Source organism: Delphinus delphis, chromosome 3 (assembly GCF_949987515.2).
Source record: "Delphinus delphis chromosome 3, mDelDel1.2, whole genome shotgun sequence".
Classification (NCBI taxonomy): Eukaryota; Metazoa; Chordata; class Mammalia; order Artiodactyla; family Delphinidae; genus Delphinus; species Delphinus delphis.
The window spans coordinates 15,336,878-15,361,693 of record NC_082685.1 but is presented as its reverse complement, the minus strand read 5'-3'; the positions used below and the strand labels follow the sequence as shown (position 1 = coordinate 15,361,693).

General features: G+C 56.8%; 2 protein-coding genes across 3 annotated transcripts in view; both read right to left on the bottom strand.

The window, feature by feature from the left end:
* Window positions 1-5,187: 5,187 nt before the first annotated feature.
* On the bottom strand, window positions 5,188-8,789 carry EPHX3 (epoxide hydrolase 3). The gene is made up of 7 exons (XM_060006720.1): window positions 8,188-8,789; window positions 7,926-8,011; window positions 7,398-7,555; window positions 7,162-7,290; window positions 6,145-6,248; window positions 5,931-6,067; window positions 5,188-5,837 (listed from the first exon to the last, which is right to left on the bottom strand). Exons 1-7 carry the CDS (start codon window positions 8,428-8,430, stop codon window positions 5,612-5,614), a joined length of 1,083 nt encoding a protein of 360 aa, XP_059862703.1. The 5' UTR covers window positions 8,431-8,789; the 3' UTR covers window positions 5,188-5,611.
* A 1,856-nt stretch (window positions 8,790-10,645) lies between these two features.
* Window positions 10,646-24,816, bottom strand: part of BRD4 (bromodomain containing 4) — an 83,233-nt gene continuing 69,062 nt past the window's right edge. Inside the window, exons 12-20 of one of the 2 annotated variants that reach the window (XM_060008147.1) lie at window positions 19,012-19,064; window positions 18,514-18,877; window positions 17,296-17,889; window positions 15,085-15,197; window positions 14,823-14,985; window positions 14,559-14,689; window positions 14,209-14,414; window positions 13,886-14,126; window positions 10,646-13,546 (exon numbers count right to left, since the gene is read on the bottom strand). In XM_060008147.1, the coding sequence (XP_059864130.1) occupies window positions 13,478-13,546; window positions 13,886-14,126; window positions 14,209-14,414; window positions 14,559-14,689; window positions 14,823-14,985; window positions 15,085-15,197; window positions 17,296-17,889; window positions 18,514-18,877; window positions 19,012-19,064 (1,934 nt within the window). In that variant the 3' untranslated portion in view covers window positions 10,646-13,477. Of the gene's footprint in view, window positions 13,547-13,885; window positions 14,127-14,208; window positions 14,415-14,558; window positions 14,690-14,822; window positions 15,198-17,295; window positions 17,890-18,513; window positions 18,878-19,011; window positions 19,065-24,816 lie in introns of both variants that reach the window. The other variant, XM_060008148.1, reaches the window with a different exon arrangement.

Below are 24,816 nucleotides of genomic sequence, written 5' to 3'. Positions count from 1 at the left end.
GGGGCCAGGCTGTCACACCCAGGCAGTGGGCCATGGGAGCCCAACAAGAACCAGCAGGGGAGAGAGCTGGTGGGTATGGGGCCTGGGCAACAGTGGGAAGGCTGGATCCCAGGGGTTGTGGGCTGCAGACCCAGCCAGCTATCCTGGCCACTGCCTCCCTGGGGCTCTCTCATGCTCAAGTGGCTCAAGGCCACTGCCTCCCTGGCTCCCCGCTGCCCAGAGTGACACCCTCCTCACCTTGCCAGTTCCCCTTCCCTGTCTCCCAGGCTTCCCGGTTTTTGCACAGGCTGTGCCCACTGCCAGGAACACCTTTCTCATATTCGGGAGACTCCATTCACCTGACGGCTCACTCTGACCCTCCAGCTCTTCTCACCTTCATTCAGTCATTTGACAAACGTATACTGAGTAGTTAACTACTTGGTGCCAGGCCCTATGATAGGTAGAGGTGACAAAGACAGAGGTTTTTGCCCTGATAGGGGAGACAAACAAGTAACAAGAAGACAAACAAATAAGAACTATAGAATGTGCATGAGAAATGAAGAGATTTCAGCTCTAGGGGGTCAGGATAGGCCTCGCTGATGAGGGGACATTAGAACTAAGATCTGAAGGAGGAGAACAAGCCAGCGAGGCAAACAGCCTGGAAGCGTGTTCCAGGCAGAGGGAACAGCAAGTGCAAAGGCCCAGAGGAGAAAGGGGTGGGTAGAAAAGAAGAACAGCAACGAGGCCAGGATGCTGGGTGCAGAGTGAGCAAGGGGAGGGAGCTCAGGGAAGCTGATGGGGGCCAAGTTCCAAGGGGCCAAAGGGTCTGGGGTTGTATGAAAAGTACAGTGGACACCACTGAAGGGTTTTAGCAGGGGGAAGCTGATGTGATCGAGGCTGGAAAAAATAACACTGCCATTTCTTCTCCCAGGGAACCTTCCCTGCAGTTTCCCATGGTCTCCTCTGGCTCCTACGGCCTCTTCCGTTTCAACTCCGACCACTCCATGTGACCCTACCTGCCTCCCACGTCATTCTGAGCTCTGTGGGCCTCTGTCTTGCTGACTACTGAATCCCCAATGTCTAGCACAGAGCCTGGCACATAGTAGGTAAAATAATTGTCAGTTGAATGAATGAATATACCCAGCACATCTCGGGGGAAGAGCAGGACCCAGGAGCTGGGACCCGAACCTGCTCAGAGCCAGCCTTTGAGATGTCCCTGTCTGGACACAGACATGTCTGGCCTCCGTTAGATCAGAGCTCAGTCAGAGGAAGGGATGGGGGCTGGTGGGGCCTCCTAGAGGAGGAGTGGATGTGAGGGCTGAATGTGGAAGAAAGGGGAATGAAAAGAAGGGAACTTAACTGTTATCAAGCACCTACTGGTTCTGCCGCTCTGGGCAGGGGAAGCAGGGAGGCCGTACCCCACCCCTTCTGGGGTGGAGGCAGTGGTTTCCCTGCCTTAAGACCCTCCACTGGGCAGGACATCCAATGGAGGTCTTGGCCTCATGGGCTTTGGGCTCAGACCACTCCAGCCTTCCTCATCCATGGCCTCACCCAGGACCCCACCTCCTCCAGCTCACCTCTGAACTATGACACTCCAATGTCCTTTAACTGCCTCCTTGCCTCCCTGGCTGCTGAAACTTGTCTTCCTTCCTTCCTGCAGGTGTGGCACTTGTCCTCCCACCTTTCCTCCTGCTTCAGAGAAGGGGAGCACCTTCCTAGGGCTTTTCATTACCTCCTCCTGTGGCCAGAGGTTGAGGTCTCTTCTGTGACAAAGTGAAATCTGCAGCAAACGCTCATCTCACACACACACAGCCCTTCCCCAAGCTCCTGTCTCTCTCCCCTGCATCTCCCCCCCGCACTGCTCCCTCTGTTCTTCCCCTTCTCCACTCTGCTCTATGCCCCAAGAGGCTGACCTCTACAGACTGTATCAACGGACATCCTTGTCCTCGGGCTTCCAGGTGGGTTTGGCCAATAGGAGGCACTGGCAGAGATGAAGTGGGGGTGGGGGGGAGGAGAGAACAAGATATTAATTCTCCTGTATCTTTCCCTGTAGGGTCACCACCTCGGCTGACTGTGTTGCTTGACCAAAGGCCCTGTCCACATAGTCCACACAAACCTCTCCCTGAGTTCTGCTAACATCCTTCCTTCCCCTTTCCCCGTCAGGTCAGGGGGATCTGGAGATGGTAATGGCTCTCCAGGGGTGCTCGCTGGGGGTGCTGCACGAACCCCTGTTGGTTTCCCCAAACCCTGCCTGCTGTATATGGTCCCTGAAGCAAACCTGCCTCAAATTGTCCCATTTGAATGTGCCAGTTGTTCCCTCCAGGATCCTGACTGGGGTCCCCACTCTTCCCTCCCATCCCTGCTTAACCACATTCAGAGCATCCAAGCCCTCTGTCCTCAGCCCCCACTCTCAGGTTTCCGCCCTCATGATCTGCATGGCTCAATCTCTCAGCAGCTTTTGACACCATGGGCTATGCCCCTCCTCCTGACCTCCCACCCCCCCACCCCCCCCCCACTGCTGAGGCATCATGCTTACCTGCTTCCCCTCCTACCTCTTTGGTTTCTCTCCTCTGCCTGTCCCTTAGATGTTGGGGGCCTCCAGGGCTCAGTCTCCAGTCTTGTTCTCCACTTTCTTCTGGGGAGACTTCATTCTCTCTCCCAGCTTCAGTGCCCTTCTACCCCACGGTACATGGATGCTTGCTCGGTCATCTTTGTCTTTAACCCATTAAAGACAAAGGTGCTTCTAGGTCCCTGCCTCAGGGGTCCAGCCCCCTCAGGCTGAACATGCCCCAAAACCTGCTTCTGGCTTTCCCTGCATATCTGCTCCTCCCCCAAGTGCCTGGACTTAGACCTCATCCTCTACTGCCTGGACCATGCCCATCCTCCTTCCAGGCCTCCCCACCCTCAATCTTCCGTCCCTGGTCCTGCCCCCTCACCAACCCCGAAGTAATATTCCAGACACACAGATCTGTCCGGGACCCTCCCCTGCGGTCCCCACCACACTGGGAGCAAGTTCCTGGCCTGGCATTCGAAGCCCTTTGTAATCCCATGTCTTCCTATCCCAAACATTCCTCCCAGTCTCACAGAAACGCTAAATCACCCGTGCATGGGAGGCTTCTGTGGATTGGAGCACATTCTTGCAGGAGTCAGCTCTAAGGCCTTCCCTGCCCTCCTCCAGGTAGGTGCCCCACCCCTCACCCCCCGGCCCGCATTCCACCTAGGGCTGCGAGAGTCTGCCCGGCTTTGTCTCCCCCGTCCCTCCTCTGGTGCGGGGCCACGGATTACAGCTGGTAGCGAGGACAGGTGAATGAGTGGGTGAGCGGATGAATGAATGATGAGTGAGTAAAGGATGTAAGGTGATCTGGAGGCGGGAGCTCAGAGAAGGAAGAGGGAGAGGGAGAGGCTGAGCCTGGAAGGGGCCTCAGACAGAGTCCAAACCCTCCGGGGGCCAGCTCCCTCATGAAGTGATGAGGTCTCTGAGCCCCTGGCTCTAAGAAAGACGCTCCCGGATTGGCTCAGGCTGGGAGAGGCGGGTTTCGGCCGAGCCACTAGTCGCTATTGGCTCACTTTCCAGGACCCTGCCCAATCAACGCGATCGCTTTTCTCCCCTCCCCACCACACCGCCTTTCTCCCGCCAGCAGCAGCGGAGGAAGACGGCGCCTTCTCGTTACCCTGGCAACCGTCAGCGGACCCTGTCACCCCGGCAACTGTCCGAGGCCTCCCGTCAGCCCTCTCCTGGGCCTCTTCGGTCACCCAGACAACTGCTACCCATTCCGGTTAACCATCAGCCCTTTCCCCGTCACCCTGGCAACGGTCACCAGACCCACCGCCCCCGCTGGACGCACGGTCCTCATCCTGCACGCAGGCCTCCTCGCCCCAAACCTTCGCCCCAAGCTGAGGTCCCGGGTTCCCGCCTCCTCTCGCCCATTTCCCCGGCCCCAGAGGGGCACTGCTCCCACCCTGGCGGGGGGCGGGATGGGTAGGGCCCTGGGGGTTCCGGCTCTTGTCAGGGCTGTTGGACCGTCCGGTCCTGAAGCTGTGCGCAGCCCTGAGCCTGTCTCCTCACTCTCGCTCTTGCGTGGGACTGTTCAGCCGCTACAGGGAGCTTCTCAAAATGCAAACCATGTCCCTCCCCTGCTGAAAACCCTCCCTGGCTTCCCTTGAGAATCAAATCCAAACTCTTCGAAGCCCCTGGCGGTCTGGCTGTGGCCTCTTCTTCCACACGCCTCCCCCTCTCGCTCTGCTGCAGCAGGCACTAATCTCCACGCTGTTACTCCAGTAGCCCAAGCTTATTCCAGCCTCTGACCTTCCTATTTACTGCTTCCCACTCCCTGAAAGGTCTGTACCCCAGGTAGGGAAGCCTTTCCTGAGCCCTGTCACACACCTGCATAGCTCTCTCTGCCTCTTCTCAGTTAATTCCAGAATGGGGGCTTTGCCCTTGTTCGCACCCTATCCCTAGGGCCTAGAACAGCTCCTGACACATACGATGAGTGAAAGGATGTTACGTTGGGGACAAGGGAGGACAGAGCGGGTGACCAGCAGGCAGGCTTTGGCCAGGCAGGCCCATCCCAGAGATAAGAGAATGTATTTCTGAGGTCTGCTGGGTCCCCAGACTGATTTATCACACTGCTGCAAGTCATGACAGTGTTCCCAGAGGCCAGGAAAACGCTAGGGAGATAGAAGTTACTGCTGTGACCAGCCTGGGGCTGGGTGGTTCATCTTCAGCTTGTATGGCCCTCACTTGGAGGCTGGAGCCAGGAGTCCCCAGAAAGAATCAGCAGCAACTATGGTTAATTTGGAACAGAAGATTCCGGGAACTGGAGAGACAGGCCTCAGACCCCAGATGGCTATTCAGGGAGCTGGTCCCTTCCTGTGCCGAGTCCAGAATCTCACATATCCTAACAGAGCCAAGAGCTGTTTTTCCAGGGATCTTTCCCAGGCAGTGGCGAGAGAACTTGACCTCATAAGGCCTGGAGTCATGACCAGGAGGGAGATCATGGGAGCTGCCCAGGGCCTGGCTGGAGAGGAGTCTGGACATCCACCTGCCTGCCCATGATGGTCCTCCCTTGGTGAGCTGTCAGGAGCCAGCCCCCTACTCTTAAGCTAGGAATACCCTCATCAGCACTGTCCAACAGAACTTTCTACTCTGATTCAATTCAGCCCTTGAAATATGGCTAGTGTGACTGAGGAACTGAATTTTTCATCGTATTTAATTTTAATTAATTGGCATTTAAATTGACATAACCAGTCGTGGCTACCAGTACTATACTGGACAGAGCAGTATTTAGCTGAAGACTCAGACTGGAGGTGGAAGCCAGGTCAGAGTTCATGGTCTATGCAACTCTGGGCACTGCCTTTGGTGAGAAGAGTGGGGCCTCATGGAGGGGAGAGATGGGACACTCAGCATCCAGCTCCACACAGAGGCGTACCTGGTTCCTGGGGTCAAAGTGCTTGCTCACACATGCATACACTCATGACTGTGCGTGAGCATATGGGGATGGTGTGCCTGAGGGCACCCACAGATGCACTTGTGTGCAATCTAGGAGCTCCACACCTGTGTGCATCAGAAGTTCACCCGTGTAGATACACTGTGAGAACGCCCGGGTGCGTGCAAGCCAGTGAGCGAGCGCCACTAGTCCAGCAGGTCTTGCAAGAAGGGCCACATGTACTGGTGCATTTCCTCAGGGTTGCTCTGGGGGATCCAGTGCCCCATGCCTGGCAGGATGTGGGCTTCCAGCCGGCCTGGCACAAAACGGCTGCTGATGGCCCCCACCAACCCCTGCTCAAAATAGGGGTCCTTCTCCCCCCACAGCAGCAGGGTGGGTGTGGCCAGCTCCTGGGGCTCCAGGGGGAAGGTCCTGTGATCAAGACAGACAGGCAGGCAGAAGGACGACTGCCCCCACCCGCACCCCCAGAACTCTCCTGAGCTTCTGCCCTGGGTCTGGCCTTACCTGAAGAGGTTTCGGTAGTAGTTGAGGGGCCCAGTGAGGCCACCAGGCTGTGAGAAGCCATAAAGGAAGGCCTCGAGCTCGTTGGGGGTCAAATGTGGGATGCCCCTCTTGTGGTGGGTGAGGGTGGTCTTCAGGATCTGGGCACACAGCAGGACGCTGCCTTCAGTCCCACCCACGACCCTCCACCCAGCCCTGCGCCTTCACCCTACTGCACCTGGAAGTCAGACATGGACAGCAACTTCTCGGGAAGCCAGGGAAGCTGGAACAGGAACATGTAGTTGGAACGGAAGAACTGGCCCATGTGGCGCAAAGAGTAGTCTGGGGGGAAGGGAAGGCAGGCATGAGGCCTGGCTCTGGGGTGGCCCCACACCTCTGCACTCTACCCATACCCAGGTCATGCACACAGATATGCCAACACTCAGGAATGCCACTGCTACCGGCCTGAGCCTGTGAGGACACTGGACGCTCCTCTTGGCCCAGGCACCAGCTTGTCTCTCTGACAAGTGGTCACTGTACCCACAGAATGGGGGCACTTTCCTCCACAGCTCCCGGGAGCCCCCACAGCCACTGGCGTGCTTCCCCCGCCCAGGCCTGGATGCATTTCCCCTGCTTCATTCAGCAAACACTTATTGAGCACCTACTGTGTACCAGGCCCTGTTCTAGACTCTGGAGACACAGCAGTGAATGGAACAGACAAAACTCCCTTGCCCTCAGGAAGCTGGAGACGGGGACAGAAAAGAAGACCACCAAAAAAAAAAAAAAAAGAAAGAAAAAGAAAGAAAGAGAAAGAGATCATACAGCTATGACTACAACTCTGGGAATTCAAATCAGGTGATGTGATGGACAGTGGGTAGCCAGAGATGGCATCTCATGCTATTGTAGTTGCTTAGCTATCTATGTCTTCCCTGCCAGAAGAAAGCAAATTAACCTCTCTCTCCTCTGCTTCCCCATCTGGACCATGGGGATAATAACACTTTCATAGCTGAGGATGCTTGTGTAGGTTACTCTATGCAGGCTCCTTGTCAAAGTAATTGTAACCTGTAAGTGCTCACAAAAATATGAGCACTGTATTGTCACTGATTGTAGATTGGGAGCACCACGGGGGAAGAGACCCAGGTTCACCGCTGTGTCCCCAGCCCCTGCAGTGTTGACTGGTGGACAAAGAAGTGCGGGCACAGACACACACCCCTTCACACAGGCACATCCCAGCATCCCGGACTCCCCTACACACCTTGGTACACCGACATGGGGGCAGCGCTGACCACTGCCATCCGCTCCACCAGGGATGGGTAGTAGATGGAGAAATTCCAGGCTAGGAGTGCACCCCAGTCATGGGCCACAAGGATGCACTTGGAATAACCTGGGCGGGGCGGGGGGGGTCAGAGGAACTAGTGTAAGTGAGATGCCAGGAAGAGGTGAGGCAGGGGTGACAGACACCAGGGCTGGGATGGGGGGGCACATCCCCACCCAGGCCCAGAATGACATCCTGGATGTCTGCCATCAGCAGGTCGATGGTGTAACAGTCCACATCCCTTGGTGCATCAGAGGAGCCGTATCCCCGCAGGTCCACAGCCACCACATGGAAGCGGCTCTGGAACTCCCGGAGCTGGTAGCGCCAGGAGAACCTGTCAAGCGGTCCAGGGAGGGAGGTTGAGTCAGGGTCCCCAGAATACACCTCTGCCCTACGCCCAGCAGGGGCCCTGGGCCACCCCACCTTCCTGCCCTGAACTTCCCAGAAGGGAACCGCAGCAGGTGGGCTGCGCCATGGATCCAGGGCAGCCTCAACATGGATACTTCTTCATCCCATCCCTTCAGGGCCTCCTGTCCCCATCTGTCTTCATGTAGACCCCTGTCCCCGAGTGCCCTATCTAGACCCTATATACTTTGCACCCCCAGTCTGCCCAGCCCTTGTCCCTGCCTCCTTGGTGCCCTGGTGGTCCGGGCTTCACCTCCCCCTAGCCCTGTGGGTCCCTGGCCTCTGGGCCTCAGACATACCAGTTCTCCGGGAAGCCATGCAGAAACAGCATGAGGGGCCCGTTGCCCTGTCCAGCGGAGACATAGTGCAGACGCAGGCCCGAACTCTGGGGGAAGGCACAGTCTGAGACTTGGGAACCTCCTCTTCCCCGGGCTTGAACACCCCTCTTCCGCCAGGCCACGTGCACACCAAGACTTGTATTCAACCGTTTGCCACCCCCGCACCGTCCCCACAACAGGCTCTTCGATCCTCGAAACCCCGGCGGCGCCCCCGCATGCTCACCCTGAGAGTCAGGAAGCAGTGCTCGCCCAGCGTGGGGTCGCTCAAGCAGGCGGGTGGGGTACGCCGGGGGCGCCCGCAGCAGCCGCGTCGGGGCCGGCACAGCACGTGCGTGAGGGCGATGCAGCCATAGACAGCTGCGGCCACCAGCGCCGCCGAGAACACGAGGCTCCACATGAAGGCACGAAGCAGCTTCAGAGTGAGGCGCGACGGCGCCAGCAGCGCCGTCACCACCAGCTCGGGCATGTCGTCGCGTCCTGGGACGACCGCGATGCCGTCTGGGGTGTATGGGCGGGGGACGCGGGCAGCAGCAGCGAGGCGGGATCCGGGCTGGGGACCCCGCCGCCTTTGGTCTGGGGCTCCCCGGTGCTGTCGGGGTTTGAGGAACACACCGAAAGAGGCGGGCGGCTCAGACCGAAACCGCCACCGCGAACGACTCACCTAAGGGCTAGGTAAACAGCCAGGCGCGACAGTGACAGGGAGCAAGGCTTGAGGTGCGGGGGTGGAGCCTGCGAGGACCAGGCTCGTGTGGTTGGGGTGGAGCCTTGGGGAGAAGGGATGCTAGGGGCTAGGGCTGTGGGCGGGACCTAGAAAGGCTTGGGCGGGACTTAAGAAAGGGACGGGGCCTAGTAGGACTCCCGAGTTGGGTGTGTGGGTGGGGTCTAAAGTCTAGAGGGAGCTCAGGTCCTGCAAGAACGGGAGACAGGAGGTGCAGTGGGTGAAATGGGCGGAGCCTAGAGCAAAGGGGCGGGGCAATGCAGGGTAGGTGCGGCCTACCAGCTGGAAAGGTGGGCCCAACTAGGCCTAGGAGCGAGGTATGGGTTAGGGGCGTGGCTTAGGAGGGTGGTAATGAGGGTGGAGCCTAGAGAAGGCGGGCCTAACGTTGGGCGAAGAAGGCCCGAGGCTGGGCCTGGATGACTTCGATGCGAGAGCTGGGCCATTGAGCCGCCAGTCGGCCTGGGTACGGGCCAATGAGACGGAGGGGCGGAGTCAGAACTAATATGGCGGGTCAGGTGGGCCCGGAAGCGGAAGTGGGGGACAGGCAGTGCCGTGCCTGGGGTTAGGAGGGAGGCGCGGGCGGTCGCCGCGGCCCAACGAAGCCTCGGGAGCCCCTGTCGCCAGCCCCCCTCTGGTGGCTCCCCGCCCTGGAGCGCGCGACCCTCCCCTCGGTCTGGCTCCGAGAGACCTGGCACCACCTTCACCAAGCCCTGGTTCCAACGGTGGTCCAGCTGCCTCTACCCCACGCTGGCCTCCAGTTGGTCCAGCGGACGCGTCGGCCCGCCCCTGCACAGCTGTGATTGGACAATGGCGGTCATTGATGTGCAGGCGACAGGTCCCGCCCGGGACCCAATCCGCAGTTGGTGAGGTCGAGGCTCAGCCAATGGCGACCAAAGAAGGCGGGGAGACCAACTCCTAGAGGGCAGGGCCCGCCCCGGCCGCAGGAGAACGGGGCTGGTCGCACCACTGGGGCTCTGGGCGAAAGAGGAAGCAGAGCAGGGCTGGGCGAGCAGGGCAGCTTCTTCCTCCTCCAGTTTCGCAACCTTCCTCCCAAGATGCTGAACATTTCAAGGTCGCTCATCATTTAACCCTTATAACAACCCTATTAAGTGTAGGTACTATTATTACCTTCCCGTATTATAGACCAAGAGCCTGAAATTCGGCAAATGACTTAATGTCATTTGCCTAAAGCCTAACAGCTGGCTCAACAGCAATCCAGGAGTTGAGAAAAGCAGCAGTCTTCGGCTCCATCTTTCCTTCCGACCGGAGGCAGCCACTGGAACGATTTTCGCTTTCTTCTTTCGCACACTTAGCTATCTCTCCATGTGCTTATGTGGCTATTTCTTGATTACCAATTTGGGGCATTGACTATCTCATTGTCACCACCACTGCAGGAGCTGTATCCATGGTTAGTTTTCCTATTGGTTTCCTCTAACTTTACCCCCTTTTTATCACCTCCCATCTTCCCTTACACCTACCACTGTTAACCTTACCTTTGTAGTTTCAAAGCTGCTAAACATTATACTCGTCCTGGGACCATAAGTAAGTCCATAGGTCCCTATTTAAAGGGAAATAGTGGTTTATGTGGTTCTGCTTCATTAACAATGCATCTCAGAGCGGAAGAGACGTCTATATTGCACAAACGTTTGTTTGCCTTGCATTTATCACCCACCTTTTCTTGCATGATTAGCCTGTATCATGGCTTTGATTTCATTTATGTTTTCCATCAAATCAGTTCTCCAACCACTTGATGATCCCGGTATCCCTCCTGAGTCCTCTAACCTGGCTGCATTTACCAGCCATGGCTGGTGGGTGTCTGTGGACCTCCCTTCTGCTGCTGCTACAGAACACTGACTCCTACATTCCTGCTACCGCCCCCCCCCCCCCACCCCGCCCAATCTCTACCCTTAAGCAAAAAGACAGCAGTAGTCACAGGATGATAATTTTATATTCAGTACAAATGTTTATTTTTGCAATGAGAACTGCACAAAAAAAAAAAACTTTAGTATATAAGTGAAAAGTCTACGAATTCCCTTCTACAAATGTCTAAGGTGTTTAATACAAGTCTCAGATTCACTGACATAATTATTGGCCAAGCGATCCGTGCATACAGTACAGTATGGGCTTGTACACACCTCTAACTCTTGTATTGAACTAAGATTTCTAGTACTGTGGGAGAGACTGGGAAATGGCCAAAGAAATTAAATAGTAGATCCAAGTTCTAATTACAACCCAGTTAAGAGAAACACCCATCAGGGAGGTGTGGAAAGGGCCATAGCAGAATTAAATCTTTAGAAGGAAGGTGCAGACAAAACCATTTCTCCAGCTGAACAGTCAGACTTGGCCTGGGGAAGTTTCTGAACAAAACACAGAACAAAAATGAGGAGGTGGGATGAGATGGAAAAAACCCCAAGGAACCAAAATATAAGTCACACTTGAACCAGCACAGTGGCTTATGAGGAAGTGCTGTGGGAGGGAAAGGGGGCAGGATTGCGTAGCAGGAGTGGGGCAGGTCTCTGGCTGAATGCCTGAACTACATACACCATTAGCTGAGGTTTGGCAGATCCCAAACACAAGATACAGGGTCTTTCTGGTTGAAAAACAGAAAGTGGGATGTGGGTTAATAGTGCTGGAAATGTTTCAATCACTTTGTGTCTTTGCATACGTATAAATCACATACTTTCATCCTACATCCTGGGGGCCGCTGTTGGGTACTGCCTTTGCCCTGTGGCTGGGGCATGTGTGTACAGATGGGTACACGGGCAGACTGCAGGGTGTCCACCTGGCAGGCTTTCTCAGGGAGGAATGGGTGCGTGTGTGTGCTTGGGGGGGTGGGGGGCGAGGATCCTATTTTGGGGGATGTACACTTATCTAAGAATAACTGGTTAACCCTGAGCTTAAACGAAAGGAGTAGTTCAGTAGAGGCAGGCAAGGTAGGAGAAGTGGCTCAAGTCCTCTGGCCGAGTGGGGGACCAAGATGGAGGAAGGGCAAAGGGGAAGAACACTGTCTGGAGTTTGACCAGGTTCTGCTGGAAGAAGCCAACCTAGGCCAGGGTCCACAGGAAGAATGGGTACTTGGGCTCCCTGACACAGCTTCAGCTTATAGGGGTCAGCTCCTGCCCAGGGACAGTAGGGACAGGACACGTGGTCCCCTGTCGGTAGATCTTGTACAGAGGTGGTGTGGGGGGCCCCTGGGCCTAGCCTAGGCCAACAGGTGGTTCACAAAGAAATGTCAGGGAGACGCCAGCATTAAAAAAGAGAGATGTGTTTATTCCATGATCAGTACAGACCAAATGCATATTCACCGTATGAAAGTCAAACCAGTCAGTGACTCCAGAGTTTGGCCAACACTGAGGCACCAGCGTCATGGTGTAGAGTGGGTTCTCATGGCACACGTAACCTCACCAAGGGCTCCAATTATAAAATTAAAAAAAAGCGGGGGAAGGGGCAGCCGGTCGGTAGGGCCAAGCGCCAGGCGGGGAGCTTCTGCCTCAGTCTGTGGCCTGTGGCCCCTTGTGCCCACCACGTCCCCTGGCCCTTCCTCTCCTGGTAAAAAAAAAAAACAAAAACAAAAAAAAACCACAACAACAACTCAGAAACAGATTTGACGTTAAAAAACAAAGAAGCAGCCAACGAATGGCGGGGAGAAAAAAAAAGGAAAAGAAAACGTGGCTTTCTGGTTTTATAATTAAAAATAGACTAGTAAAGTTTGAAACTGAGTAAAATATAGGCAGTTTTTTTGTGTGTTTTGTATGTTTTGTTTTGTTTTTTTTTGTGGGGTTTTTTTTTTTTTTGAGTTTTTTTACACCAGTTTGGTGGAGTCACCAACAAACTTCAAACAAAGATATGCCAACTATGTTTCACTACACAGTACAGCCACGGTCACACACTACCCACAGCGCGGTGGCAGCCGCCGCTCAATGAGGAGACAATCACACCATTTCAGAGATAAGCAGTGCCATTGTGTCTGGAGGAGAAGAGAGAATTAAAAATAAAATAGAATCCAACAAAAAATATATATATAGAAAAAAAAAAAAGAACAGAAACACAGGTGGGAAGGAACTGACTTTGGTTGGTGGCCTCACTCGCCGGGCGAGGCCGGCCCACACACGCGCGTGTGACAGTCACCTCGCTCCAGATTGCCATGGACACACACACACCTCCACGGCACTATTCCCTTTTGCACAAGCGAACACTTACAGAGAGCGGCTCTCGATTAAAGGCTTGTGGGGGGAGAGGAAGGGAGGGGTGGGGTCTGTTCAAGGCAAAGTCAGTGCCAGCAAGGGGGTGGGCCAGCGCTCTCGCCACCTCCAGCTCTTGCAGGCCTGCCCTGGTCTCCTGGGTGAGGGCAGGGGCAGCTGGGGTGTGGAGGACTCCCGGCGGGCAGGACGTCACAAACGTCACGTTCTTGGGGACAGTAAACCAGTCACGGTGGCGGCAGCAACGATGTCCTGTGTATACTGTGTAGACATTTGGCAGAGAGAAGGGCCTCTGCCCCACACATGGGGACTTGGGGCTTGGGTCTGGCCGGCACTTGCTCGTGGCGAGGCGTGCTCTGAGCCGACGTCCTGTGGGGCGGGGTGGGGGTGGGGGTGGCGGGACGTCCGGCTGGCTGTAAGGCAGATAGGCTCTGCAGTCCTCAGCTGCCCATCAGGCCTGCCCCAGGCATAGCATGCAGGAGAGCCAGGCCCGGAGTTACCCCCTTGCCACTGCTACTGCCTCCACTGCTGCCCCTAACACTATGGAGAGTCAACGTTTTGCCAGGAAATCAAAGTCAGAAGTCACCTAGGTGCTCTCAGAAAAGATTTTCTTCAAATATTGACAATAGATCACTCTGGAAATTCATGTCAATGGTAGCTGCCATCTGGAGGAGAGAGGAGAGCAGGAGGGAGTGAAACTCAGTGTCCTGCCCTTGCTGTGGTTCCCAAACCCTCACCCCTGACCTCCAGCATGGGCTATTCCCTCAGGGCCCACACCCCAGAACCTCCCCTGCACTGGGCCAGAGCACCTCTGAGGCCCAGAGGCCAGCATGGCGCACATAAGGAGGAGCTCTGCCCTGAGTACCCACCCAATGGCTCTCTGCTTGCACCCCACTTCTTGGGGAGAGAGCCTCCCTGCCCACTCCAGGTTCAGGGTCCCCTTTCTCAACTCCTCCAGGGGTAGATCTCTGCCCAGCAGTGCCCACCAGAGTCCCCCAGCTCACCGCTTCCCGGCGCCTTCGCTCTTGCTCCTGCTTTCGGGCCAACTCCCTCTGCTGGTCCAGCATGGACTGGGGCTGGGAGCTCCGGGCCTGGGGAGTGGCGGCAGCGGCTACAGCAGCTGCCTGTTGCTGCTGCTGCTGCTGCTGCTCCTGTCGCTGCTGCTGCTGCTGCTGCTCCTGGCGCCGGCGTGCCTCCTCGTGGGCTCGCCGGGCCTGCTCTAGCGCATCTTCATCCTCTCGGCTCCTGAGCAGAGCAGGGCTCCGTGTCACGTGGGGATGAGTGCAAGCCCTGGGAGCCCCACAACCTGCCCAGAGCCCGCGCCCACCTCATGCGCTCCTGCCGGAGCCGCTCCTTCTCCTTCTCTGCGTGCTCAGCCTGCGCCTTCAGGGCCTTCTCGCGTTCCTCCTTCTCCCGGGCCGCCCGGCGGAACTGCTCGAAGCTGTCACTTGATGACTTGGCTGTGGAGGACGGGGTGGTGGGATGCTTCTGCACCAGGCTAGCCCAGGAGCCCATATTCTTGATTTTTAGGTCCTGCGAGGCAGAGAGACCAGAGGGCCAGTGAGGGACCCTGCTGCAACTGGACTCCTCCAGAGAGGCCCAAAGTCTGAGGACACAGCTACCAAGGCATCTCCTTGGGGTGGGGGTCAGGGGCACTCACGGGTCCACTGTTCCTACCTTTTTGGGTGCAACTGGCGTCTTCGGCTCCTGTTTCTGTTTGTCCTTGTCAGCGGCCCCCGGTGGGGGTGCATTCTGCTCAGGGGGCCGAATCACAGGCCTCCCGACATCCACAGGCTTCATCTCAGGCCCTGGAACACAAATAGCCCATGGGCCTGGGCCCAACCCCCCTCAGTGGGGCACGGTTGACCGGCCCACAGGAAGCTCACATCCAGTGCAGGCCTGGGGGCCTCAACCTCAGCTGGGATTGGAGAGGGCACTCACGCTGGGGCAGGTGGACGGGGGCCTTGATGCTCTCTGGGTGCTTGGGGGGTTCTGGCCGCAGCGAGGGGCTGAAGGGCTCACTGCGGATGATGGGTGAGTGGATCTTCTCCTCCTTCACCACCACCAGGGGCTGGGGCTGGACCACGGAGGCTGCACGTAGCTCCTGGGACGGCACAGGCATGGCAGCTGGTGAGGTGGATGGGCGCCCCTGGCCCCAGCCTACGCCCATCCCTGGGGGCTGTGGCCCAGCCCTGCCCTTTACCTGCTTCTTAGGCTGGACGTTTTGCTGGGGTGGTGACTGGTGGGTCAGACTCTGGAACTGTGGCATCTGGGGGGAATGTATCATAAGCGGGGAGGGGGCTTCACGGAGGTGACCTAGGAGAAGGGACAAGGAGCTTATCAGCATGTCTGGTATGGAGGCCGCCGGCCCTGGGCCCAGCCAGGCCCTCCCAACCCAAGGGAAGCCCCACAACGGCTCAGTCCCTTGCATGTCAGGCCCTGTGCTCAGAGTGCAGCAGGGCTTTGTGGAGCCATGAGCGCAATCCTGGTGTTTGATACCACTGTGTGTCAGAAAAAAACTTTCCATTAGGAAACTTTAGGAAGCGCAGATACATCTGATCCCAGGTGGGATCTGAGCTTGATTATCTTTTAAAAGCTCTCCAGGTGGTCCTATGGTATGGCCTGGGTCAAATACAAGGGATGTCAATAACCCCACAGAGCAGGCAGCCTGGGCTCCCGGCTGTCCCCATGTGGCTAGGCCGGTCTGCCTGGACAGCTGCTTCGGGCCTAAGGCTAGATCCCCAGGAACCTCCCCAATACAACTCAACCTGCAAGGCCCACACAATGGGGAGAAGCCTGGACCTGGCCTACACCACAACAGAACTGGCAGAACAGGTGTTGGGCTCATGGTTCTTGGAGAAAGTGGGCCAGCCCACCCACCTTCATCCAGCCAAAGGCTGGGGGGACCCAGGCAGCCTTGGCCTGGGCCTGCCAGCAATCTGCAAACACACAACTGCAACAGCCTCCTGTCTGGGTGGTTCCCTTGGGAGCACCTGCTGAGGCCGACCTGGGCAATGGCAGGCTCTCAGGCCTGTGACTTGCAGAAATCTCCTGCCTGCTAGAAGCTTCATCCAGCAGCACCTAGAGGGGAGCCCAGTAGCTCAGGGGCGGTGCCTCCAAGTTGGCCTGGTGCCCAGGGATGCTTGCCAAACCTCCCTGGACTCCAACAACTTGGTCTTTGGCCCAAAGCCCCCAGCTATGCTCCAACACATGTCACTCCCTGTGACTCATTCCAGGCCACAGAGACTCGGGGAGAGATGGGCCCAGAGACTCTAAGCAAAGGTAGCCAGAGGGGACCTGCCCTGCCCCACCACAAGTGTTGACTCCTCCGAAGGCATCTCATCACCTGCCCACTACTGGTTTCCACAAGGAAACCCTGTCTTGCTTGAGGGTGGAAAACAGGCACATTTGCAGAGCTGCTGGGACCACCACTGGTCTTTCCCAGGGAGGACAGCCAGCTGTTCTCAGCTCAGGGTACACAGTGATCCACTTGGCACCTGGCAGCTTTTGCTGGGTTTAGGAGCAGTCACAGCCTAAAGTCAACAGCTTTATTCAATTTGTAGGCGGCACTCACGGGATACCACCCCCCACCCCCAAGCCAGGCTGCATGATCTACATGCCAAGTCCAGGAACGTCAATGTGTCACCACACCATGAGGCATCTACTAGAACACTGCCCCACCGTGGTCAGCCAAAACATTTTGGTCAGAGACACCTAGAAAACAAGTGCCCAGGAAAAGCAAGAGGACATGGCCTGCCCAATGCTGTTGACTGGAAAATGGCAGCCTAGATCAGGCTGGAGACTGGGAGCAGGAGATAGCAATGATTCCTGGGTGAGTCGTGAGCTACCTGTGAGCTTCAGCCTAATTCTCCCTCCCAGCTCCACCAGGGGGGCCTCCTAACACCAAAAGCCGAGCACCTGTTTCCATAGGTTCCCAAACAGACCACACTGCCCCGACCTGCTCATGGCCCTGCCTGGACCTCACACCCCACTGTTTGTTAAGCTAACTCCTGCTCATCCTCTGGTCACCTCCTCCAAGAAGCCTGCCCCAATCCCCAGAGGCGGAGCAGGTGCCTCCCCTGGGCTTCTGGCCTCCTCACCTAGCAGGTATCACAATGCACTGTTAATGCACTTGACTGTGAGTTCCAAGAAAATGGCCCACTGGGGCCTTAATCTGTCATCTCGGCTTGCACGCAAGATGGACACCTGATTAAAACACTGCATCAAGTATCATCGCCCCCTTTCAGCTGCCTCTCTCCAACCAACCCAGAGCCTTCGAGGCTCAGCTTTGAGCCCATCTCAGCCTGCAGCACAAACTGACCCTTCTGGCTTCTTGAGGACCAAACTCTAGACCTAGCGCCAGCCTCCCCAGAACCCAGGGGCAGGACGGTAGTGCTGGTGGGGGGACACTTACCAGTTGAGTAGGGGTCTGACTTGTGGTGCCGGGGTGAAGGGTGATGCTGGATGACTTGTTGAGGCTTGGCGGGCTGCGGCGGGGGTGGCTGCTGGCCCGTGGGTGGGTGGGGGGGCTGCTGGCCTGGGGGCGGTGGGGGCTGCTGGATATGGGTGGGGAACTGCATGGGCTGCATATGCACGGGCCGTGGCGGGGGCTGGTGCTGCTGCTGGGGTGGCGGCTGTGGCTGGGGTGGTGGCGGAGGTGGCTGCTGCTGCTGTTGTAGCTGCTGCTGCACTGAGGGGTGGGGAGGTGGGGGCAGAGGGGGCGGGGGCTGGGACTGCACCTTCACGGAAGGGAGTAGTGGTGTGGGGGGCTGCACCTTCTGCAGCTGCTGCAAATAGAGCTGCATCTGCATGGAGGTGAGGGGTGGGGCAGGCGGATCTTCATCCTCCTGCAGCAGCACTTGGGGGGGCTGAGCCATGGGGGGCTGCGGGAGTAGGGGAGGCTGGGCCAGGGCGGGTGATACGGCCGGGGGACGGGCAGCCTTGGGGGGGAGGGCGGCAGCTCGGTTACTGGGCCGTGATGGCTGTTGAGGCAGTGCGTTGTGCAAAGCTGGAAGGACACAGTAGCAGGGTGGTGAGGCTCACACACCCCGTGGCCCCCGGGGTCTCCTCCATCCTGACCTCCTACTTGTCTCCCTCCAACTGGCAACCTCTCCACCATCCTTGGTTTCCCAAAAGCTCCAGAATAAGGACAGCATCCAGGGAGGTCTACAGGATCCGGCCCCTCACCATCTTGCCCCGTGCTCCACGCCCCCAACTCTCCTCCCTTCCCTTCCCTCCAACGGCTGCACTTGCCCTTCAGGTCTCAGAGCAAGTCTTTCCTGATTCCCACAGGTGTGTCCGCTCTCGGCTGAGGCTGTGCGCCCTCTCAAACCCCTATCCCTGACTGGGAGCTACAGACGATCACATATTTTTCCATCTCACACCACGCCTGGCCCAGCAGAAGATCTGAATCAGTGTCTTCTGTACCCAAAGCACTCTCTCTCTGTGCAAGGCCTGTTCTGGGGCCTCTCGTGTAATTTCCATAATGGCCCCGGGAAGCTGCTAACCTCCCCTTAGAGACAACTGAGGTTAAGAGGGGTTCTGCAGGTCGCCCAGAGTGCCCTGTCACTGTGGTAAGACCAGGGTGGGAAGGGAACCTCCCCACACTGTTGCGGGTGTGGTTGCAGCTCACCTGGAGGAGAGACCACCGAGTGCTGGTTGAGATGAGGCGGAGTGCTGTGCTCGGGAGGCTGGGGCAGGTGAGGGGGCAGCTCGGGCTGCGGCAGGTGCAGGATGGGCTGGGTGAAGTGGCCAATGGGGTCGAAGACACTGCCTGGGAGTTGGGGTTCCAGGACGGGCACCTGGGTGGCGATGAAGGGTGGAGGCGAGGACTTCATCGCAGGGGCTGCCTGCTGTGGCATGGAGGGCGGAGGGGGCGGGGGCGGGGGCTGCTGCTGTGGAGGTGGAGGCGGTGGGGGCTGCTGGGGAGGCGGTGGGGGCTGCTGGGGCACAGGGGCCGGGGCCTGCTGCATCTGCTGATGGTGGTGGTGATGATGCTGCAGACAGACAGACAGACAGGCTGACGTCAGGCAGGCCAAACCCGTCTGGGTCAGACACAGGGTCCCTCCAGGGCCCCAAAAGACAGGTGGCCACTGCTCACCTGCTAAAGGACACCCCCGAAACCACATACCTTCTTCTGCTCCCTCCCGGGGTGCCCCTTCTTTTTTGACTTCGGAGCCATCTCTGTGGAGGAAAAGAGAAGGTGGTGAGCCTACGGGGGAGAAGACTGGGAGCTGGCCTTGAACGCAGAGCAAGGAGAAAACAGAGGATGAGTTCAGGAGAAGGACCGGTGACAGTGAGAGGGAGGGTGGCTGGGTTCTGTCTGGGATGGAAGTTGGTCACAGGGGAGGGAAAGACATGTGGGGTGCCACCTACCCAGTTGCCTGCTGCTTTTTCCTAGCAGGGACCATGCCTGAAAAGCTGCCTGCCAATCTCCGGACCACCAGCTCCGTTAAAAGATGACACCCAAATGCACTGGGAACTGAGCTACGAGAAACCTCCTTGCCCAACTTCTCCTCCAATTTGCTGGTCAGAAGCCTCTACAGTGACCTGAGCATCTGCACCCCAACCTGCTTTGCCTTGCAACAATCATGGTGTTTGAAATGACCTTGTCCATTTTACAGATTAGCAAAGTGAGGCTCAGAGAAGTTAAGGGACTTGCTCTGGTCACACAGCTAAAAAGTAACAACTCGGTGGCCTCCAACTGCATTGCCCTCTGAGGCTCGCTCCTTCCCACCCTCCCAGACGAAACAGAGATGCGTGAGTTGGGCTGAGAAAGACCACTGGTGCCAGCATGGGCCAAGGCCTGGCCACAGAGCCATGGGACAGGTGAAGAGAGTGCTGACAAGCATGAGCGCTTTGTGGAGGAAGAGAGAAGCCAGCCAGCCAGCCAGCCTCCCTGGACGACGCAGGAGCCAATGGGGGAGGTACTCAATGCCATTGCCAGCAGAGGAGGACGACACTGGCCAGACTCCCCTTCCTCTCAGGAGACCAGCCTCAGAGAAGTTCCTGTGTTGGGATACAGTCAATGTGCTGCAGGGAGAAAGCAGTATGTGTCCCGGTTTCTCAGGAGCCAATGGCTTGTTGCCACCACTGTGTGGATAAATCTGGGGTGTGCCTGTCTCTGTGAGGAGTGTGCAAGAGCCAGCATGACTCCCTCTGCCCCCACTCTAGAAGCTTATGCTAAGGAACTTTTGCCAGCTGGATGCCCCTTGCCAAACACTGCTGGGTGTAAACCTCAGAGGAGAGAAAGCCCAGCCAGTGCTCAAGGGCTAGGAAATGAAGTCACCAACCACCAGGTGGGAGGTAGGACCCATGGTGCCTTTCAGATTCCTGTCACTGAGAGGCACCTCATGGCTTTGCCTGGCATTCCCTGAGCTCCTTGCCAGGGTGTTGGCTCTTGCTGCTGGTGTTGGAGGACACATGCTTTTGCCCAAAGCGGGGCTAGCTCCACTGCTAGCTCCAAAGCTGCTTCATGGAGGGCCGTGCTAAACTTCTGTGAGGTGCACAGCCTTGGTGCGACGTGTCACCAAAAGGGATGAGAAGGGACTTTGTGCCCTGCAAAAGCTCACCATTCCATGCAAGTGATAAGACAGTGACACAAAACTCAGCAGCTACAGACATGTCTCATACAAATGGCAGCGACTAGGGACACCTGGGACACAGGAACTGTAGGCCCAGCCCCAAACCCAGACTTGAGAGATGCCAGGATACAGGGCGCAGAACTCTTTGGGTCACATACAAAAGCTGGTGAGGACACTCTTGAGGGTCACACATACAAAAGGGAGCCATCTGGGTGGTTTGCAGGATCAGGCCACAGGGTGTCTGGCAGCCGCAGGATGGAAAAGGAGAGGCTGGAGGCCCAGGACCAAGCGGACCCTACACACACAGGGATAAAGCATGGTACACAGAGGCTGCTGACCCAAGGGAGTGGGAGAGAGAGGCCAGAGCATTCCTCCAGGCTGGGCTCCTCTCCCAGCATGGATTCCAGTAACAGAAACTGCAGCTGGGGAGGCTGGGGGCGGCTGCTTGCATGCTGGCATGCCTTTGGAGGGAGGGGACCAATGGGTCAAGTCTGACCAGGAGAGGCCACTGTGTCATGGGGAGAAGGCTGGGCAGGGTAGGGGTGGCCTGTCATCTCATGGCCTTGGGAGGAAACACTTTTTTTCATCACAAAAGAGGGACAGTGGCTCTGAACCCACACCATCTCCCTGCAGCCATGAGCAGAGAGGCCCATCTGGGAACCAGAGGGGAAAAAGTGCAATGGGGCCCTTAAGGATCCAGGGAGTGGCTTTCAGCTGCCTTAGAAAGGTCCCTGGGAGTACCATCCCAGGGCTCCACATAAGTGCTGGGAGGGGCAGGCCTAGAGTGGGAGAGAAGGTGGGAGGTGCACAGCAGACCACCAGGACAAGAGGACTAAAGGGGCCAGCAGTGGGGACCAAGGGGTGCTGGAGCCTCTTTGGGACAGCCACATCTGGCTCACGTGTCCTGGGCCTCATGCTGGAGTTACTGGTAGGAAGACAAGACAGGAAGTGCACAACTTCACAACACACCAGCCCCAAGACACCCCCACACAAAACTCTCTAGAAAGGGTTACATGAAGATGGCCTCAAGTACTGTGTGATCTTTATTCCATAAAAATCTTGAACTCAACACAAGTTTCATCTTTACATAGGATGGTAATTGTACAAAGAATTAAAACGTTTTTGTAAAATCTGATTAAAACACTGATTTCTCCCCACTCCCCCACAACTCAAGGGAAGGAGACAGGATAGAAGGTAAGGGCAGAGGTGCGTAGCCCCTCAACTGAACCGGCTGGGAGCCTCAGCACCAGCAGATGCCCAGGCCTCCCACCCCTCCTACAGCGACTCCTCAGGCCCGGCTGGCACCTCCCACTGTCCGCATGCTGGAGGCTGCCGACAAGGCGTGAGTGGGCTTCTGCTCTCTCTGCTCTGTTCCTGGGGCACTGGGCATAGGTGACAGCTTGAATCTAAAGATCAGGTTCTCTGCCAGACGGAAGCCCCACGGGCAAGAAGGACGGGATCCCTGGACAGCGAGGCTGCAAGGACCACGCAGGACAGCTGGCCCGTGGCTACAGCCCATGTGCACACGAGTGGGAAGGAGGGGTGGGGAGGCAAACAGGCCGACACTGTGGGAATCTAGCCTGACTTTTGTTCTAAGACAGAAGAATCTTCCCAGAATGACAATACCAGCAGCTTCCCAACTGTCCTGTGGGAATCTCCGGGCATGAAGCTCCCTGACCCCAGCCAGGCTGAGTTGTACTGGGAACACATCAGGAACAGGCCAAAGGGCAGCTCAAAATAGTCTGTTTGGCGAATGAGTTCGACTGGAAGCTGACCGGCTACAGGATCAGGGAGCAGCCTAGGAACTCCCAAGTATCACTGCAGGGGCCCTGGAGGCTCTGGGGAGGCTGAACCGGGAACCCAAGGCCAAGGCCAGTCTGGGGCAGTTAGAGCTGCTTGGGCCCAAGGCCCCAAGGAGCTGGGGAGGAGTGCCAGGGTTTCCACACAGGCGGTGGCCAACTGCACCTCCTCAAGCCTGCTTCCAGCTCCAGCAGAAGGCAGACTCCAAGATGCCAGGAGATGGTTAGGCCTTGAAGAAGTACACACAAACTATATATAAAACAAAAAAAGCTCTCTGAAATGCAGATGCTATTCCTTAGGGAACTTTTCACGTCAGGCAGTTTTCTGTTGAGATGCTGGATTCATGACCAAAAAAGGGCCGACATTTATTTTTAGAGCGAAAAAAAAGCCTATTTAGTGCCTCTCAGAGGGCTTGGATTATGTGGCCACCCTGACCTGCCCCATCCCCAGCAGCTGTCATCACTCTAGGGGACTGAAGACTAGGAGACTACTTGCATGTGCATGGAACAGGGCCCGAAGGCTCTGATGCCCTCACGATTGACTGGTCCAGTGCTCTGGGTTTCAAGAACCCTTTCTTGCCACTAGCCCAGATCCCAACCCCCACCAAAGGAAAGGATGATGGGCTAGAGGAGCCAGGTCAACTGGCTACACGGCCACTCCTCCCCAGACGCCCCTCACTAATGGCCTGCCTGGCAGCTCCTGGAGCCTGCTTCTAAGTACCTGGGAAGGGAGGGATTGGGAGGCAGCTTAGGAAGTACTTTCCCTATGTGACTTTAGGAGAAGAGGCCAAAGAAGTTGGGAAAATGCCCAACAGAAACAGTGGGAACAATGAAAACAGAAAGGAGGACTCCAGGGGGCTGTGAATCAGCTGTGGCTGGTGACAGCCTCTGGCTAATGGAGCCTTATAGGTCACCAGAGAGAAGGCATGCTGAGGGACAGCCCCAGTGAGCCTTTGGGCCCAGCTGGCCTCGCCTCTAAAGCCCCATTCCTCACTTGGGGAAGCTCTAGATGTTACAGTGTTCTTCCTTAGGGTGAATGAGATCCTCCCTGGGCTAACGTCATTGCAAGGTCCAGGAGGGAACCAGTTAGGATCCAGAGTCCCCAAAAAAGAGGGAGGGATGAGGAGAGAAAACATATTTGTGTTGGGGTCTTGCACACGGAGCAGCACCACATGTATGCGTGTGCAGGGGGGACTGTCATCACCCTCTGGGAGATGCCACCCACCCAGAGGACCCCAGACGACCAGGGAGGCGGGGCAGGACAGCCAGGCAGTCTTTACACAGGAGGCCCGGGCGGGCAGCCAGGCAGGCAGCCTTCCCGGAGGCGGGACTAGGCGTGAGCTGCTGGACATGACTAATCCACCCCAGGGGACAGGCCCAGGGCTCTGAGGAATTCCATAACTTGATGGAGTCCTGTCCCTTTCACGGAAGAAAATGGACTTAAGCTATAGCTTGCTGGGAAGGAATCTGGAACTGAAGACCGTTTTATTAAGAGTCCGTGTCCAATGATTAGGCAGGACCTACATAGAGGGAGAGAGAAACCAGTGTGAGAGAAATGGTGTGGAATGTACCGTTCAAGTCATAAGAACAGAAGAACCGCAGACCAAGCCAGCCTCCTGTGCCCTGCTTGCTGTCAGGGCACGAGAGAATAGCCGCAGACTAGGAGTTCCACCCCCTGCCTGGCCAGCTGCAGGTGGGGACAGACCCACCTTTCCCTTAGAAGGGCCTCGGATCTGGCACGCATGGATGTCTCCAGAACCGCCTGAGTCTGTTTATGCTGTTTATGCTTCTAGACAGAACTGCTTCCAGTAACAAGTTCCATATGTGCCGAGTGCATGCTGGTGTTTCCTTTACTGGTCTTTGCATCTGAGAGGCTACCCTGCCTGTCCTCCTTGCCATCACTTCTGAAGACCAGCCTGGTATGCCATGCGCATTAGGCGCCCACTGATTCTGATCTTATCCCCCAGGGTCTGCTTTTCTGCACCTGTCTATTTCAAGGAGGTGATGCTGACCCTTCCTCAGGGCTTGGGTGGAGGTAGGAAAAGACCCTAAGAAAGATACGGAGTGCAGGACCTCTAGCTAACAGCCTCACCTCTGCATTCCTATAAACCGCAAGAAACAAACCAAAAAAAATTATAAAAAGAGGAGCCAGTTACATACACTGTTAAGGAAAAAAAAAACAAAAAATAAAAACAGGTTGAGAAAGAAAGTTGTCCCTTCTTTGTCCCAGGCATCGAATGCAGCTCCCCTTGATGGGGGAGGGGGTGTGGGGCTCGTTCCCACCCATATAGCAGAGCAGATGCTTCTGTTAGAGTCACAGATGCAACCAACACTGCACTCCCATGGTCCCCAAGTGCGCATGTGGGAAAAACCCGCCCACCGGCCGGTCTCTCATTCAAGGCACATTCCACAAGGCTCACCTTCGCCCATGAAGCCCTAAAATCCGTCCCTGCGTGTGTGTGGGAGTGTGAGGGTCACCTGGCAGTGCAGGCAGACTGGCTATAGCCCCGTCCTCCAGATCGCTTCCTACCCCCACCCCCACCAGGGGACTTA

Coding starts and splice junctions, on each gene's coding strand:
- EPHX3 (XM_060006720.1), bottom strand. CDS start 8,430: ATGCCCGAGCTGGTGGTGACGGCGCTGCTGGCGCCGTCGCGCCTCACT. Junction 8,012..8,187: donor ACTGCTTCCTGACTCTCAGG/GTGAGCATGCGG, acceptor GCCTTCCCCCAG/AGTTCGGGCCTGCGTCTGCA. Junction 7,291..7,397: donor GGATGTCATTCTGGGCCTGG/GTGGGGATGTGC, acceptor CGCCCCGCCCAG/GTTATTCCAAGTGCATCCTT.